We start from the raw sequence: 13,406 nt of genomic DNA, 5'->3' as shown, positions 1-13,406 counted from the left end.
TCTTTGTTTAAAGAGATTTAAAGTGACTGCCTTAGAAGTATGATTCAATTAAAAAAAAGAGGATATGATCAGTATTTCTCTCTCTTTTATTCAACCAATGGTTACAGGAAGGCACCAAGGCTCAGCTGCCTCGACACTCAAATATAAATACCCCTTGATATGGATCAACACAAAATATGCAGCATCTTTGTGGGTCACAAGTTCAACTCTCAAGATTTCTCAACCTCTACAATGCACTCTCCATTTTCATATTTTTAGCCCTTGGTGATTTAGGTTGCTATGGTCATTTCTATTTTACTAGCATACAGACACCAATTTATGTGGTTTGACCACCAGATGGCAAAAGTTGCCTGAGAAAATTCAATATTGGTTGCTCTAAAAGAAAAATAAATGAGAAATCTTAGGTCTGTGCCTTTCTTGTCTTTTTTGGCTTCATATACATTCAACATTGATTTTTGGGTCATATATTCCCTTAGGATACACTAATGCTCTAATATTCCAGGTTAACTTAATTAAATTTTTTATGATCGAGGCTAAGAGGCACAGAAGACTAGCAATTGACTCTTCTGGGAGAAGGAAATGGAGACCCAAAGGCAACAAAATCAGAGATGTCAACATAATGCAGTTACTACACACATGGATAAAATCATACATCATGAGGTATTTCTGCAACCAAGGAAAGCACAAGACACAGAAGAAAATGAGTCAGACAACCTTCCATTGCTACCCTGCCTACTGCTTGGATGTAGCTGAATTTAGCCCTCTTGATACTTCATTGCCTTGTCTCCAGAACTGGGATAATAATGTCTTTGGGGCCCAAGAGCATAGTGGTAGGGCATTTGCCTTGCATTGGCTGACCCGGAAGGGACCTGGTTTGATTCCTGGCATCCTATATGGTCCCCCAGCCTGCCAGAGGTGATTTCTGAGTGCAGAGCAAGGAGTGACTCCACGCTTGTTGGGTGTGAAATAAAAAAAAGAATGTTCCTGTATAATAAAAAATAACGTTCTGTAAAAATAAAAAATAAAAATAAAAAAAATGTTCTGTATATTATACAGAATGTTAATATATGCAAAATATCTAACTACAGTGTTTGAAATATTACAGGGCAAAAGACAGTGTTATGTAGTTTCTCCTTCATCTTCATTTTTCTACTCTAGGCAAGCATATTATCCTTAACTGCACAAGCTTACTTTCACTAGGCAAGCATATTCTTACTAGGATAGCATGCTCTCTCTGGCATATTCTAACAAAACAAATATTCTCAGTAATGAAGCAAATTCTCACTGGGTATACTTTCACTAGGCAAGCATGTTCTCACTGTCAAACATACTCTTTTCACTGGGCATACTCCTATTGAGCAAGCATACTCCCATTGGGCAGCCATACTTAAATTAAGTAGGTATACTCTTACTAGGAAATTATACACGCACTGGGATAGCACATTTTCCTTAAATAAACTCCACCTTTGATTTCTACTCTCATCTAGATAAATAATTAAAAGTGACAATCAAACCTTTTGTCAATACTGACCTAACTTCCATTTTCTTATGGACCATTTCATGGGATGCTTTAGAAAAGTATGAAATACGACATACAAAAATGTACAAGAGGAGGTCTGAGTAATACATGTGTCCAGTAGATAAGGCACTCACTTGCCTTGCACACAGCTCACTCAGATTTGATCCCCAGCATCCCATATGCTTACGTAAATCCTGAGTGAAGAGCCAGGAACACATCCTGAGCATTACCAGGTTTGGTTCCTCCAAAAGCACAATAAAAGCATCAAAGAAAATAGAGGCTTAGTGTAAGAAAAGTGATAGAAGTCCCAGTTTTCCAGGCATAGTATGTATTTTTTTCACACCCCCCATTCTATATTTGGCTTACATATCACTGCTATGTATGTATGTAAATATGTAAATAACATAGATCACTTTGGATTGCATATATGTGGGTTATACATATTTTGGGGATATGTAACATCTATAAAATAATTTTATGTTTTTCTTTTTACAATTTTATACTTTTTTATTTTTTTGGTTTTGGGCCACACCCGGTGATGCTCAGGGTTACTTCTGGCTATGTGTTCAGATATCACTCATGGCTTGGGGGACCATATGGGACACCAGGGGATCGAACCATGGTCCGTCCTAGGTTAGCACGCACAAGGCAAATGCCTTACCACTTGCACCACCGCTCCAGCTCCCAATTTTATACTTCTTAAATCTTTTATCTTGTCCTAAAAGTGCCCTATCGAATATGTGCTTATATGGAAAATCTTCTGATGTCAAAGGATATCTTTATACTTTTTACCTGATATGTTTGTTGTAGCAATTTATTTCCCTGATATATAATGTTTGTTGTAACAATTTTAAAAATAACCATTATAAGATTGGAGGATTTTTTTGTTTGTTGCTACAATTTTTAAATATTTTTTCTATCATCTTTAAAAATTTTTATTTTATTAAAATTATTGGATTTTAAAGTCCTTCATAGTTGGCTTTTAGACATGCAGTGAATCAGGGCCAATCTAATCACCATTATCAACCTTCCTCCAACATATTCCCAATGTGTATCCTAACCACCTTCCTTTGTTCCCCAGTCTACCAGTAAAGCAAGGCCCATTTAAAGTTTAGATTATTAGAGTTTGGGTCTCTTGATTTTATTGGCCTTTGGTTTGGATATTTATTCTATCCCTTTTTTTCTTTCTTCCACCAAAGCCCCTGAGACCACTTGGCTCCTGTCCTTTCATATTTGTGTTTCTTCTCCTACAATCATTTTCCTTCCTTTTTCTTACTATACCTTTAGGCCAAGGATATTTGAGACGATTCCTACTTAAACCATTGCATTTCTTAATACCACATATGATCAATATGCATATGAAACAGTGCTCATTGTCACTCATGTTTAGGGAAATGCAAATCAAAACAGTACTGAGATATCATCTCATGCCAGTATGAGTGACATATGTCAAAAATTCTGAGAACAGGAATGGTAGTATTCTCACCATTGGTGCAAATGTTGTCTGGTCAGTCTCTATGAAAAGCACATAGAGATATCTACAAAAACAGAAAACCAACCAAACAAAACAGGAATATAACTCCCATATAACCCAGTTATTTTTGGGAGGCACATATTTTCCAAACACAAAAACATTAATGTGAAAGGATATATAAATTACCAGTGTTCAATATAACAGTACAATAGCCAATATATAGAAATAACACAACTAGAGAAGAATGGATCAAGAAATTATGATGTATATATACATGTATATATATATACATGTGTATATATATATAAATGATGGAACACTATGCAGTCCTAAGAAAGAATAAAATCATGCAATCTGCCACAATATGGATAGTACAGAGGATATCATGCCAAGTGAAGTCAGGAAAAAGGAAAGGAATGAATAGACATACAGCAAGGTAGCAAGAAGAGCCAAAAGAAACACAATGGAAGAACTGGTCCATTCAACTAAGTTTAGGGGGTGGATTTGAAATAGAGGGGCATTGTGATCCTCTGGGGACTGAGGTGGGTACACTGGCGACAGATGTAGTATTGAAATTATATTCATGTCAACCATCATTAACAGTATAGGCAATTATAAGATGAAACCCAGCTATCAACCCTAAACAAAGATGTTCCTCCAATTATCCATCTTCTTTCTTAAACTTACTCCTTTGATATGTAAAAGCCCCACTAGATACATACTTATGACCTCTCTCTCTCTTTCTCTCTCTCTTTCTTTTCCTGGATGAGGCTATTGTACCCCTACAAAGAACCTAATTCTGTTTGGATAGAAGAAATAAGCAAAGGACTAGAGTGATAGTATAGTTAATAAGGCAAGACTTGCCTTGCACATGGTTCAATCCCTGCTATCCCATATGGTCCCTTGAGCCCTGCCAAGAGTAATTTCTGAGTGCAGAACCAGAAGTAAATCCTGAGTCCCACTAGTCACCAATAATGTAAACAAAAGGTAAAAAATAAAAAAAACATTTTGGGTAAAAATGATCTGGCACTACTGGAATAATCATGTATATTAGGCTAAGGAATGACCCTTTTTTGTAGATTTGTGGGGACTCATTGGAACCTTTTATTATTTATTTTTTATTTATTTATTTATTTATTTATTTTTGTTTTGGGGCCACACCCAGTGATGCTCAGGGGTTACTTCTGGCTTGGGGGAACCATACGGGATGCTGGGGGATTGAACCACAATCCATCCTAGGCTAGAGCCAGCAAGGCAGAAGCCTTACCACCCCGTGTCACCGTTCCAGCCCCCCTCATTGGAGCTTATTAGATAGAAATAACAGCTGCATTTTCATGACTTTAACAGTGGCTGTGTCCAAGTTCACTCAACACAAATTAAGCCTAACATTCTTCTAGGATCCCACACCTCCTAACATGACCTAACGTAACATAATATAAGGTACTGAGTACTAGAATGAGAGTAGTTATTTGAGTTACTTATCATTATTCGTTGATCACTGTGTGTGTGTTTATGTATGTGTATGTGTTTGCAGGGGAATGGTGAGAATATTCTTCCAAAGCAGTGCTCAATGGGGCCAGCTATAAGCTGCCAACCAGAACGAGTGTTTGGGTAGCTGAGGATATGGTACTGATTGGGTCCCCTGCCTGTAATGATGAAAGTCATCAGAATCACCTGGGTGTAGTGGGGGGCTGCCTGGGTTATATTTTGTGATGTTTAGTGGAATCATGTGGGATTTAAGGTTACCCCCCCCCCCATATGTTCAGAGCATGTGCCTCTGACTACTAAACTATTTCCCAGTAAATTCTACACTGCTCCTTATATTCATTAAGGCAGTCATTATGTTGCTGCACGGAGTTTACAAGTAATATTTGAATATAATACCAATAGCCCTGTGAAATTCTAATGATAAATTGCTTTGTTTTGTTTGGGCCCAATCCAGTGGTGCTCAGTGGTTATTCCTGGCTCTGCTCTCAGGAATCACTCCTGGTAGGCTCATAGACCTTACGGGATGCTGAAAATCAAAACAAAGCAAACACCCTACCTGCTGTGCTATCAGTCCAGCCCCATGATAAATATTTTTTATGTTAATAATTTTTATTTTGACCAAAGTGTATTACAAATCATTCACAGTAGTATTTCAGGTACATAGTGACATTGAATCGGGAGCATTCCCACCATCAATGTTGTCCTCCCTCCACCCCTGTTCCCAGCATGCATCTCATACTGTTCCCCCTCCCCCCCCCCCGGACTGTTAGTATAAGTGGTCCCTTCTGTGGATATTGTTTCTGTTGTTGTTGGCTTTGGATTTGGTGTTCAAGTCTGATCAGGTGTTCAAGTCTGATCATTTTTTATTTCTACTTAATGTTTATACAACTGTTTGGTCTTGGTGCCCTCCATTATTTCCCCCTCAATTTGTGAGGCAGACAAAATGGTTCAAGTTATGTATTTCTGTTTGAAGGTAAGAGAAATAAAACTGTATATTGTCACTGGCTTATTATTTATTAAATTATAATTATTTGAACATTTCTTTTTCAAAATCTTAGTGTTTTTTTTTTTTTGTCTGTTATGACCTTAGCAAATTAGTACAGTTTTAAATTAAACTATGAGTAGGGTCAAAGAAATAGAACCCTGGGGAGGACACATTTTTCTTGCATGAGAGCCTCCTGGGTTTGATTCCAGAGTCTTCCAGGATCCCTGAGCACAGTAGCCAGAAGAAGCCTTAAGCACAGTCATTTGTGGGAAATGTGGGAAATACAGTTCCCAAATCCAACTGTTATTAAACAGGGGTATTTAAATAATGCATCTTCTGATTTGGGGGGGGTATTCATTCTACAGTACTGTGCAAGTGCACACGCACGCACACACACACACACATGTATGCATTTACTTACCCAAAAGATCACCTTGGAACTGACATTTCAGGCTTGAAAGGCAACTAGATGCTTCTTTATATGCAGAGTCTAAGGTTTTCTTAATACTCGGATCAGAACACTTTTTATCGTAGGCATCAGTGGAACGACAGTCTGGTAAGTCTTTATTATTCTCCCCCTCTGGCACAGGTACTGGCAAATTCTGACTCACAAATAGTATTCGGTCTTTGGGTTCCATATCTATTCAGTGCAGATGATCCATAAGACACTAGAAATACTAGAAAAGCAGGTAATAAAAATTCAAGAAAGAGTTTTTGGTTCATCCATGCAATGTACCTGTTTGCTGTTGGGTCTCTTCGGCTTTATTTTGTGCGGTATATTTCTGCCTTATATGCTTGGCAAATTTGGCCGGGTTGTCCCATGGGATGTCGAACATCTCAGAATTGGCACCAAACATCATCTTAGCAGATATTAAGTTTCCATCTTCATCAACCTCAGAGAGTTTTAGGCTCTCAAAAGTAAATACTTTGAAAGCTCTTTCTACTTCATTCCAACTCAAGATATCTATTAAAAAAAAAAAAGATACATGGTTTTTAGGAATGTGCTTATTAGCCCCTGAAAGAAAATTACCAGAGGGCAGCCAGGGTTTTGCCCACAAGAATGACCAAGGAGTGAACCCCATAGTGGGAGTTGACCTGACTTTAAATATGGACTCCACAATTCTGAAACACAGGTTAAAGCTAACTAGTTATAAGGAAACCATACAATGAAGCTATAATTTATTAGCAATGTGCCCCTAAATTTCATTACAGCTTGATCATTATTAGATGCCTAGACTGATTCACTTGGATTTTCCATGGCATACTATGGATTGAATATACTTAAAATTTATTCTTTTTAAGACGTTGCTACTATTGTAATTATAAACTAAAAATCACTTGTTTAATATACACTGTTAGAGTTAGAAGAGTTTACTATTTATTAGGACCAGAAAAGGGCTTCTTCCATCCACATGAAGTGGTAGGTTAAAATATGGTACTTTCCATAACTTTGTTTCAAAGGTTATCATCATACAAGGAGCTCCATTTATTTGTTCTTTGATATTACTCACTCATCTATTTACTCTCTCATTCATTCACTCATTTTTCTAAGTAGTAGGCTTTGACAAAGGTACCTAAGATTTAAGATATTTGGCTCTTATAATATAAAATTTCAAATTATTAGATTCAAAATAGACACTGATAAATATGCATAATATTCAAAGAAAAAGTTTAAATGATAATAGCATATTTACAATTCACAGATCATTTCCCCTTTCTCTGAAAGAGATGGGGAGAAGTGAAGAATTTTTCTTAAAATTATCAGTAAGTTTTAGAAAAGATGGGCAAGAGGTAAAAATACCAGAATTTAGGGAAGTTTGTATATTTATTCATTTCACAAATATCTTTTACTTACAAAAGATATTTTAAACTCATCGATTATAATTAAGGCTGAGACCCCAGAGGTGACCAAAGAATGAAATCCCTGACCTTGTGGAATATTAATTCTACTAGCTTCTGGAAAAAGGTAAGCCAAAAAGCAATGGTAAGAGGATAAAGTCAGATAAAGATAAAGCGATAATGTTTGGAAGGGACTTCTGCTTAACAGAAGGCTGGTAGGAAAGACAAAAGATTTCTAAATAATTAAGCAAAAATATAGAATGGGATATGATTTTAGGAAATGGTTTCATAAAATTTTTTTCATAAAAGTCTGTTTCATAAAATCCCAGCAACTCTATTATGAGATGATGATAGTAAATTTGATTAAGAACTCCTTTTATGGGTGCAGCAATAGCATGGAGGTAAGAGCATTTGCCTTGCATGCAGAAGGACGGTGGTTCAAATCCCCACATCCCATATGGTTCCCTGAGCCTGCCGTAACCCCTGAGTGCTGCCGGGTGTGACCCCAAAACAAAAACAAACAAACAAAAAGAACTCCTTTTACAGGAGGCAACATGTGTTGTCTGGGCACATGGTGACTGGGTACATGGGCCTCAAGCTCATGTAGCCCACATCCCTTCTTCAGATGTGGAATTTCATAATTCTATGCTGGGTTGTGTACCAGGGCTCTCTTGCCTTTGGAAAAGCCAGCACTTCAGCACTCTCTCTTCCAAACTTATTCTCGGGGCCAAAGGGTCTCAGGAGCATTGAGTGAGAAAAAAAGGTCAGATCTAAATACCCAAGTCAAAGTCAATGACAATAGAATCAAGAGACCCAAACTATAACAAGCGAAATACAAAATGAACCTGTTACATTATCAGTCCATGAGGCAAAGGGTGGAGGTATGAGACACATGCTGGGAACTATGGAAAGGGGAGGTCAACACTGGTGGTAGAAATGGCCCTAATTCACTGTCACTATATGTCTGAAATACTTCTGTGAAAGACTTGTTATTCACACAATGGTCACAATTAAAATAGAAAAGAACTCCTTTACTATCATCCTTAAAGAACAAAATGGGCTCTTCCTGTTGTGAGAAGAGACAAATAACACATGTAAATCACAACTACCAAGAAAACAATCTGTTCTTAACTATGTAAGTACTGTCCTCTCCTTTGTGATTTTCATGAGGGAGTTTAGATTAAGACTGTGGAGAGAGAAGAGAAGATTTTTCTTCTTGGGAAAAACACAGTGGAAAGAAAGCTATACTCTCATGAAAGAATGCATTGCATCTTTGAATGAGCAATGAAGAACAATGCAATGCACTAGTTATCCAAATATTGCTAAGGACATTTTTCCAGGTAGGAAAATTGGGTCAGGTTGGTCGATTAAAAGACCTCACCCTTAGCTTCTGAATAATCCAAATACTTTCCGCCTGAGTCATTTAATCTGAAGAGGCAACGCGAGCAAATGAAAGATTAGTTTAAGCTAAAACCAACCAAGGTACTCACCATTTGTACAGAAGTGCATGAGCTCATGAATTGTAGCGAGACGTTTAGTACTGTTCCCTGGAATGGGCAGTGGAAAATTGAGGAATTCCCACAGTGGCAACTTGGACTGCATTTCTTCCTCAATTTGAATTGGGTCAAAAATATTTTGGTCCTGATGAAAAAGAGCAATATGACAGAAGACATTAATGGTAAACTGTCAAGTGCCTTATACATATGGAAAAGGCAAAACATGATACCTGCACTCTCATTATTTGGGAATGGGGGAAATCACAGTAATTGGGGAAGACAAATTCTTGGTTTTTGCTGAAGGTCATAAAGGCTAGTTCTCACTTTACCAGAGGTTCCTGATGCATAAAAATGCCCAATTCTTCATTCACTGTGACAAAATGCCAAAGTTATCTTTTTCTTTCAGGGTTCTAGTCTGGCTTCCATTTGTTTTTCCCAGTAGCCAATATTTAAAACTAACAATAATCAGAACTTAGTGCAAATTGGTTATCACAGTTTAATAATAGATAATTTGGCTGCTGAAGTTAGGAAAATTTCTTTTGCTGAGGTCATTTCTTCCCAATTCAGTTCGACGTTCAGAGAACTCCCATTGTAAGCATACTATATTCTGAATCAAAATAGAGCCATCTTCTAGAGATTTCTTCACTTGAACAATTACATTTTTTTTGCATCAGTTATGTAGGCAACTCACAACTCACTAGTCACTTTACTTACCTTCAAGGCATACTTTTTATGGGCATGAAGATCATGATAGTTCAGTAGAAGAGGGCCAGTGGGCCCAGATTTTCTTTCCTCTTCTTCAGCTAAGAATATTTTGTGGAGATTCTATTTAAATGAAAATAATATTGATGAAAAGAGAACAGCCACATTTTTTTGCAAAGCATGCAAGCTTTATAAATAGCTCCAAGCCATCTGACCTTTCTCTCTTTCTCTGTGAGGCAAAGAGAAGGCAGAATGGACACTATGTGAGATGCGATTCTTGGGTCCAACCCATCTGCTCTGGGAGATGGCGGCACCAAACTGGGCGGGGCAGCATCTTCTTCAGTTGCCACAACCTATTGAAAGAAGCAGTTGGAGGGAATCGGTTTCATGGTCAGATCTTCATTAATATTTACATATTTTCTCATTTGCTCTTAGAAAAAACAAGGCATTTTTTTCCCCTGTGAACTACAATGACTATGCAAAGTGACATTATACCAATACCTACCAATAGGAATGGGAAAGTTTTATGATTCATCCATTACAATAGAAAATTTTTTAATTTTTAATTTTGATTTATTTTATCGAAAGCAGTGCAATTTACAAAGTCCTTCATAGTTGGGTTTCAAACTCAACACTGGATAACATTTTAAAACATGTATTAGTATTGACATCATACAAGATACATGGCACTCAGGAAAATTTTCTATAGTAGAAATCAAAATAATACATTTTATAAATAATTCCCTCTCAAAGTATTCAAAACTGTGCAGACAAATTTTCACACAGACCAGACAATATGTGGGGTCAACTTTACAGACATTATCTCACTTATGTAAGTCTCACAGCTGAAGTGTTTCCATTTCCATGTCCATCTACAATGTTTTCCATGGACAGTGTTTTCCATTTGACAGAGAAAGAAACTAGGGTGAGTCAAAAGAGAATAACTAATTTCAGCCCAAATAATTAGAAGGAAGAACAGGTCAGATCAAGTCCTCATTCTTTCTTCAGGATAGAAAAATTAGAGATGATGAGATTAGTAACAAGTAATAGCTTCTTTTATATGAGGAAGTAAGGTCTAGAAAGATAAAATACCTGGTTTCTTTTTGGTTGGTTTGTTTGGTTTTTGGTTGTTGTTATTGGTTTTGGTTTGTGGGCCATATCCAATAATGCCCGGAGGTTACTCCTGGCTCTACACTCAGGATTTTCTCCTGCAGCCTCAGGGGTCCATATGAGATGCCAGGGATCAAAGTGTGTGTGTTGCCAGTATCCTCCCTGCCGTGCTATCACTCATGCCTCCAGTTTTACATGATAAGAGAAGTTATAATAAGAATCTTAAATATATTGCTTTCCTATTTAACTTAAATACCACAATCATCATTTATGATTTACCTTGCCCTCCAAGGGTTCTGAACATGGAATATAAGAAATTTGAGATGGGACAATTATTTTTGAAGGGGGTTGTGCTGTATAATATAAAATGTATAGTAAAATCCTTATTTTTGATCCATTAATCACCAGGAAACAATCCATCAATTGTGACAATAATGTATATCTCTGAAATTTTTTTTTTCCTGGAAAAGAAAAGCACCCTCTCTAGAGAATCCTTGCTACAGTAAAAAGACAAAATATCCTCAGGTATTTTTATGTTTATCAACATGAATAGTTTTTCAAGTGTCACTCATATCTACTCAGTTCTCCACTTAATATCTTTCAACTACCGCTCTTGGACTACTCTAGTCACAAAGACCCACTTAAAACCATTCCATCTCTGAAAAGTAAAACTCCAAGAAGCCATTCTATAAAATTCTCCCCACCCCCAGTCTAGTTTACTGTTTTCTCCTCTTCGTCAACATGTTTCTACTATTAGATATGTATCTTCTTCCTGCTTGGCTCTAGAGGTTATCAATTATCCCCTTTGGTATCTAGAATATGGTAGCTGATAAACAAGCAGTTGCTTGGAGTTGAATCAATAAGTTGAATAAGAACACAATAAATCAAATGATGATATGGCATGCTCCACAGGGCTTTTGAGCTTTTTTATTTTGGGGGGTGATGGTGCTTAATGCTGACTTCTGGTTCTGGGCTCAGGAATTACTCTGGTGATATTAGAGGCCATATGTGGTGCCAGGAATTAAACCAAGGTCAGCTGATGCAAGATAAACACCCTACTTGATATTTAGGCCCCACTTTTGAGCTTTTATAAACAATTTTATGATAGACTAGTGGTTTTCTAAAAATGTAATGGGTAAATTAAAGGCAAATGTGAGTGCGTATGAAGTTTATTTAAAAACTGAAAACACAGAACAAATATAAAAATACTTACAGGAAGTAACAAATTGATAATGTCTGAAAGACATTATCTAAAACATTATCTAAAGACATTATCTAAAATACACATTTTATTATTTAAAAAATTTACAAGCTAGATATTTACAACCTACCTATATATTATATATTTACAACCTACCTATATAACATTTATATAAAATAAACATTTTAATAACCAGAGAGATTATAATTATCATCATCATAATAATACTATGATATATCCATGAAGGAGGGACAAGAATAGAAGTTATAAAAAATTAGAGAATTAAAAAATAAAGACAGGGGTCAGGGAGATAACATTTGCCTTGCATGCAGGAGGACAGTGGTTCAAATCCCAGCATCCCATATGGTCCCCCAGCCTGCCAGGAGCATAGAGCCAGGAGTAACCCCTGAGCATTGCCGAGTGTGACCCCAAAACCAAAAATAAATAAAAGACAGTTTTATTGAAATAAACTTCCATGAAAGATGACATCATACTAAAGAATAGATAAGTTGCAAGTTAAGCTGGAATTGCTAAATGAATAAAATGGAATGGAAACTTAAATGAAGAAACCCAGTGGAATAACACAGTAACTGAGAGTATCTGCCTTAAACATCTAAGGTCATGGGTTCAAATTCCTATAGCTTTGCTGTTTAAACCGGGCCACTGTCTGTGATCCCCAAAACCACATGCAATTTTTAGTAGCACTTCAGCCAAATGTGTGTCAGCACCACAATTCATCAGCATACAGACAGAAAATGAAGGAACAGCAAAGTTTATAAAGATTCTTATCACAGACCTAAACAAACACATGGAAAGAAACACAGTAGTAGAGGTAAAATTCAACACTTTCACAACTAGACATGTCAAACAAACAGAAAATTAGTAGAGCCCAAGATCCCAAAATGAATAATTTGAAGAACTTAATGGACATATATAGGGTCTTCCATCATCCAAAACCTTTTTTTTTTTTTTTCATTTTTTTTGGGGGTGTCACACCCAGAAGCACTCAGGGCTTACTCTTGGCTCTGCACTCAGAAATAGATCCTGGCAGGCTCAGGGGACCATAAGGGATGCTGGGAATCAAACTGGTGTCCATCCTGGGTTGGCCATGTGCAAGGCAATTGCCCTACCACTGTGCTATTGGTCCAGCCCCACGTCCAAAAATTTTAATATGTATTTTTCTCTAATGAACATGGACCATTCTCCAGGATGGATTACATACTAAGGCATAACTCAGAATACATAAGTTTATGCATATCAAAATTATATAAAGCACTATTATTCCAGATCATGATGCCATGAAAGTAGAAATTAACATAACAATTGAGGGAATTGGAGGGGAAACAAAAAATTGGGGGAAAACAACATTTGGAAGTAAACAAAATGCTGCTAAATAAAAATTTTATCAAAGAGGAAATGAGAGAAAAAATAAAAATTCTTTGAAACTAAGGAAAATAAGCAAACAATGCAAGCAATATGGCATTTGCCTTGCATGTGCTAACCTAGAATGGACCGGACCATGATTCAATCCCCCGGCATCCCATATAGTCCTCCAAGCCAGGAGCAATTTCTGAGCTCATAGCTTGAGCAGC

At 36.8% G+C, this 13,406-nt stretch overlaps 1 protein-coding gene across 1 annotated transcript in view; it reads right to left on the bottom strand.

Annotated features, from left to right (window-relative positions):
• The window catches only part of SPAG17 (sperm associated antigen 17), a 236,393-nt gene that overhangs the window by 109,103 nt on the left and 113,884 nt on the right, over positions 1 to 13,406 (bottom strand). The window contains exons 11-15 of the mRNA XM_049766018.1: positions 9,719 to 9,856; positions 9,516 to 9,626; positions 8,796 to 8,946; positions 6,203 to 6,430; positions 5,888 to 6,106 (exon numbers count right to left, since the gene is read on the bottom strand). Of these exons, the coding sequence (XP_049621975.1) occupies positions 5,888 to 6,106; positions 6,203 to 6,430; positions 8,796 to 8,946; positions 9,516 to 9,626; positions 9,719 to 9,856 (847 nt within the window). The remainder of the gene's footprint in view (positions 1 to 5,887; positions 6,107 to 6,202; positions 6,431 to 8,795; positions 8,947 to 9,515; positions 9,627 to 9,718; positions 9,857 to 13,406) is intronic.

This window comes from Suncus etruscus, chromosome 19 (assembly GCF_024139225.1).
Source record: "Suncus etruscus isolate mSunEtr1 chromosome 19, mSunEtr1.pri.cur, whole genome shotgun sequence".
Taxonomy (NCBI): Eukaryota; Metazoa; Chordata; class Mammalia; order Eulipotyphla; family Soricidae; genus Suncus; species Suncus etruscus.
Note: the sequence above shows the minus strand (reverse complement) of the source record. Positions and strands in the feature narration are given on the sequence as shown.